Source organism: Rhincodon typus, chromosome 2 (assembly GCF_021869965.1).
Source record: "Rhincodon typus isolate 14 chromosome 2, sRhiTyp1.1, whole genome shotgun sequence".
NCBI classification, from domain to species: Eukaryota; Metazoa; Chordata; class Chondrichthyes; order Orectolobiformes; family Rhincodontidae; genus Rhincodon; species Rhincodon typus.
The window spans coordinates 5,645,901-5,651,549 of NC_063333.1; the positions used below are offsets into that span (position 1 = coordinate 5,645,901).

Here is a 5,649-nt window from a genome sequence, read left to right on the forward strand (position 1 = left end):
CGGGACCCGGGGGGACGGCTGCAGGCCCGGCCTCCTTCCCCGGGACCGGGGGGGACGGCTGCAGGCCCGGCCTCCTTCCCCTGGGCCGTGCCGCAGTTAGAGACGGGATGGCTCAGTCTATAATTGCTGCACTGACCTGTCAGGTCAATCCTCAGGCTGATGTAGATGTAGCTGCTCTTGTGTATTTCATGTGTGATTTGTTGACGGTGAGGTGTGGCTAGACTCTCACGCTCCCCCGGGCACTGCTTGAGCATTCACCAGGCTGTACACAACCTGGGCTCAAACGTAATTATACCTCAAATTCCACCCTCTCTATGGGCTTGCCTGACAGATTTCTTTCCTTAAAGGACATTGGTGAATGAACGTGCAATACAAAAACCTTTTTCAGCAGATTCGAGTTCTGCTCTGCCAAATGAGCATTTGCCCAGCAGGGATTAGATGCTGCTGTGTGGTGACAGCTTGTCTCTGAGATAAGGATACAGTCATTGCTCTTTGAGTATGTGTTTAATACTCTATGTGGCTGAAATATTGCAATGGAGAATGAACAAGGGAATGATTCTCCACCCACACCCTCGCTTAAGCTTAAAGGTGCTAAGTTGGAAGATGTTCTTCCTGTCTGCAGAAGACAGGCTCCTGTGTGTTAATGTATGTAGCTTCTATTAAGTGGATGTTAGTCATGTAAAATACGAGCAGATGTGTTCTCGGCTCTGACCGCCATCTTTCTCTCTTCCACCAGCCACCTACTGACTGCAACATCAAATTTGATCCGGGCTGTTTGTCGAGAAGGATGCATTCTCTTGTGTTCTTTTGTGCACAGAAAGTGATCTCGGACCATGCCTCGACTCGCAAAGCTCTGGACTACATCCCCCGTGAAATCTACCCAGTGCTGTTTAAAGCTGCCTTTTTGGACATCCGGACGCTGGTGCTGCGTGATGTAGTGCAGAGGTGGCCCTTCAGTGTTCTCAACTTCTCAACCATCCTGAAGAGGTGCAAGCACTGTGACCGTGACGTGATCCGAGAGAAGCCCAACAAGCAGTGCCTGCAGGCAGTGATAATGGGAGTGAAAGATTATCTACTGAACGAGTTACGACAGAACCGCCCTCCCTCCAGCAGGTATGAAACTAAACTGGTTCTGCCTGAAGAGCACTGTTTAGCAGTATTTGATAATAATGGGGCCTATCGATGATTTGTCAACCAGTAAATTTGTTTTGGTAAGTTAGCAGCTGTGGTTGTTCCACTGATGTCGTGACCAGCTGATTGACACTTACACTTACCAAGACCTTGCTGACCCTGTTCTCAGCATTGGGCACTGCTATAGCTTAGTTTGCTGATTCTCTACAGGCCTGGGAAGGAATAATTAAGCAGAGGTTCCCTCTCCATGCTGATGCTCATTGACGTGTCTCTCACATGATGAATGGTCACTTGGCGGAGGATACTCTGTGTCTGCAGTTCTGTGAACCTGCACCCAGCAGGAGGTTCAGGTCTTTAGGGGCAGGAACAAAACAGCATCCAACCTGAGCTGGGCTGAAATTTATTTTGTGGATTGCACCATGCTCAACTGATCTGGAGGGAGAAGGTTGCAGCTAACTTCTATTGAAATGGTGATTACATTGCTGCACAAATTGGGGTCTTGGTCTCCTGACCTCTTACTCAGCTGTAGTGCTCAGGCACAGTATGATTTCTGATGTGTCTGTAGAGGCCTAGCCTGTTGTGTTTGAGCATCAGGCTGCTGGGAACCTTACCCGGTCTTGTTCTTCTGGGCTCTGTATCTCTGACTTGCTGTCATGGAGAGGAGGGAAGACATTTGTAAGGAGAATAGCATTGAAACTGCTGGTATTCATCTCAGCAACTCTCAGTGCCTTGCCAAGTTAAAAAAGAAGCAGAAAATAAGTATTTTTTTGACACCTTTCCAAGAAAAAAGAAATCTATCTTAGTTTTGCATTCATGCACACTGAGTTCATTAGACTGGCTGAGCTCTTCTCCAGGATATAGAGTGTGTGTGTATTATTATGTTTAGTTAGACTTGATCTTTTTAAGGGAAATGCTTAAAGCAGAAGGTATGGCAGAGACAACTTGGCAGGGTTTCAGAGGGATGAGGAGAAGACTAATAAGGTGATAGTGGAGACAAGGATGGATGAGCTGGAATTGTTAACTTCCTTTTTGTTATTTTCCAGAAAAACAAAAGCATCAACATCACAGGACAGTATTACGCTTAGGTACAGCAAATGTTATTAATCTGGATGAGAGACAGAGCAGGAAACGTGTACTTTTTCATGTAAAGATCTTCTTTGTGTTTCAGGGCAAGTGTTCAAAACAAAGATTAACTTGAGTTGGACCCCTGTACCTGCCTACAGCCCTTGGCAGAAGTCTTTGATTTTGCCCCCCTTCCTGTTAAACTAGAGGAGGGTACTCGATCGGCCTTTTATGTGCTATGTAGGAAAATCATGGAGCCATCTGTCCATCCCAGGATCCTCAACACAGCCGAATGGGAGGGTCACAGACACTTCCCTGTAAATCGCTGGAGTTGTGGGAAGCCGTTTGGCTGCCTAATGCTCAATTAGTACAAATACCCTGCTGGAATAGTCTCCTCTTGCTGCCGTTCGGGTGAAAATCTTGAAGGAGGGTTGAGTTTAAAACTGGAAACTGTAGCTCCTGTTTTCTGAACTCTGCATTAGCTGTTGCCTAGTCTGTGCTTCCCATCACTATTCTCTGTCCTTGCCAAAGGCTGATGAGTGGTATTCAACTGCCCTCTCATCAGTCCACCAGGGAGAGCTTTCAAAATACTTGTGGTAAAATGATGCAAACACGGATGAGAAAGAACCTTGCATTCAAGCTACTCTGTCTGTCCCAAACCCTGCCGTCACCTAAAGGTAAGCTTACTGGTAAAACTCCACTGTTGATGATCTTTACGTTGGAGGGAAGTGCCATGTGTTGATTGTCCAACCCAAGGAGGTAGGACACAACAACCAGTATTCTTCCTCCTTATGATCAGGTGTCATAGGAAATTACTGTTAAAGGTAGCACCATGGGCAATTATGACATTACCCGTACATCTCTCTTGCACGTTACCACTGCCAGCATGATAATAGGCATGGGTAGGTTTTGATTTGGTAGGTTTCTTATTAAAGATATAATGTGTGGGGAGAGCTTCAGATGGCAAAAATTAATTTTAATAGCTGCAAATATTTATGTATGCTTGGCTTTATTGGTCAGTGCACTGAATATAGGAGTTGGGAGGTCATGCTGTGGTTATACAGGACATTGGTTAGGCCACTTTCAGAATACTGTGTGCAATTCTGGTCTCCCTGCTATAGAAAGGATGTTGTGAAACTTGAAAGGGTTCAGAGAAGATTTAAAAGGATGTTGCCAGGTTTGGAGGGTTTGAGCTACAGGGAGAGGCTGAATAGGCTGGGGCTATTTTCCCTGGAGTGTCGGAGGCTGAGGGATGACCTTTATAGAGGTTTATAAAATCATGAGGGGCATGGACAGGGTGAATAGACAAGGTCTTTTCTCCGCGTTGGGGGATTCTAAATCAAGAGGGCATTGGTTTAAGGTGAGGGGTGGAAAGATTTAAAAGGGACCTAAGGGGCAACCTTTTCAGGCAGAGGGTGGTGCGTGTATGGAATGAGCTGCCAGAGGTGGTGTTGGGGGCTGGTACAATTACAACATTTAAAAGGCATCTGGATGTGTACGTGAATAGGAAGGGTTTAGAGGGATATGGGCCAAATGGGGCTAGGTTTATTTAGGATATCTGGTTGGCATGGACAAGTTGGATCAAAGGGTCTGTTTCCACACTGCATGTCTCCATGACTCTGACTCCTAACTGTGCTCTGGGTAATTAGGGATGGGCAATAAATACTGGCCTAGCCAGCGACACCCTCATCCTGTAAATGTTTAGGGAAAAATATATGCTTCATGAACTGAATTTAAACTCTGCAGCTGGTCGGATAGGATTTGAAGTCATGTCTCTGGCTCATTTGTTCAGTGTCTACTTAATTATGTGACCAGCAGCATTTTACTCTTTAAATGGGTCACAGTGATGCATCTTGATTTAATACAGAAACTGCAAAAAGGGGAAATAGTGTGGAGAATCATGAATCTAGTGTTTGCAAAAAATTAGAAATTTCCGCGAAGCACATCACATAAGTATTAAACTAACGATGGTAGAATCGAGAAAGATTGCTTCCATACCTACAAAGAATTTTTAACATTTCTAGACAAAGTCCCACGCAGAGGATGATGTGAGATAACGTGGCTGAGACAGAAAGTGTTCTTTCATTGGATGGAATTGGCTTAATGGAGCGGATTTGTTAAATGGAGGCTTTTTGGGCACAAAAAGACCAGAGATTCTTAGTTACAGCTTGTCCAAGAGGAAATGATGCATAACATTAATCAGAGTGAAGCCCAGAGGTTCATAACTCGAAGTGTGATGCCACAGTTATCAGAACTGACTTAGGGTTTGGCTGGACTGATCGGGAAGTCTTGGTTGTTTGGCATTGCAGGCCAGTGGGAACGAGCTGCTTGGTTACAGTGGTCCCAGTGGCTCATTGTTTCCCAATAGCATGACCATAGGTTTTTCTCAGAATTCATTTTGGAAGCTACAGTTGAATCACTTCTAAAACCCTTTCAGGCATTGGTTCTAGATTAGTGCATACTATAGTCTCTCCCCCACTTACTCTGATGTGTTAGCTTAAATCTCTATCCTCTGTTTACCAACTCTTCAGGCAGTGGAAATGGTTTTTCCTGATTTGCTGTATCAAAGCTCTTCATGGTTTGGAATGCCTATTGAAATCTTTGCTTCAAATGTAACAAGCCATCCTTCTCTAGTGTCTCCAAATTGTTAGAGTTCCTGATCAGGCGTACGGGGAGACCGAGCCAAATGGATACAAAATTGGCTTGACGGTAGGAGACAGGGTGGAGGTAAAAGGTGGTTTGGACTGGAAGCCTGTAACCAAGGATGTGCTGCAAGGATCAGTGCAGGGTCCACTGTCATTTTTACAATAACTTAACAATATAGATGGAACGGTTAAGTTTGCAGTAAAATAGTGGACAGTGAAGAAAGTTTTCTAAGAGTGAAACGGGACATTGATCAGATGGGCCAGTGGTCTGAGGAATGGCAGGTGGAGTTTAATTCAGATCAATGTTGGGTGTTGCAGTTTGGTAAGGCGAACCAGGGCAGGACTTGCACGGTTAATGGCAGGGCTCTGGGGAGTATTATCGAACAGAGACACCTAGGAGTTCAAGTACATAATTACTTGAAAGTGACGTCGCGGGTAGACCGGATGGTGAAGAAGGTGTTTGACACGCCTTTGTCGGTCAGAACGTTGAGTATAGGAGTTGGGACAGCATGTACAAGACATTGGTCAGGCCACATTTGGAGTACTGCATACAATTCTGGTTGCCCTGCTATAGGAAGGATGTTATTAAACTGCAAAGGCGTGCAAATTAGATTTACAAGGATGCTGCCAAGACTGGAAGATTTAGTTATAAGGAGAAGCTGGATGGGCAGGCACGTTTTTCCTTGGAGCGTAGGTCACCTCTCAGCCTCCTAATAGAGGGGAATAGATAAGATGAATAGCCAGGATCTTTTCCCCAGGCAGTCCAAACCTAGAGGTAACAAGGTGTAGAGCTGGATGAACACAGCAGGCC

The 5,649-nt window shown here is 45.2% G+C and overlaps 1 protein-coding gene across 4 annotated transcripts in view; it reads left to right on the top strand.

Annotated features, from left to right (window-relative positions):
• Positions 1-5,649, top strand: part of LOC109911386 (leucine-rich repeat-containing protein 14) — a 13,934-nt gene that overhangs the window by 540 nt on the left and 7,745 nt on the right. For 3 of the 4 annotated variants that reach the window (XM_048611972.1, XM_048611977.1, XM_048611962.1), the window contains exons 2-3: positions 737-1,113; positions 2,175-2,216. In XM_048611972.1, the coding sequence (XP_048467929.1) occupies positions 788-1,113; positions 2,175-2,216 (368 nt within the window). In that variant the 5' untranslated portion in view covers positions 737-787. The remainder of the gene's footprint in view (positions 1-736; positions 1,114-2,174; positions 2,217-5,649) is intronic. The other variant, XM_048611968.1, reaches the window with a different exon arrangement.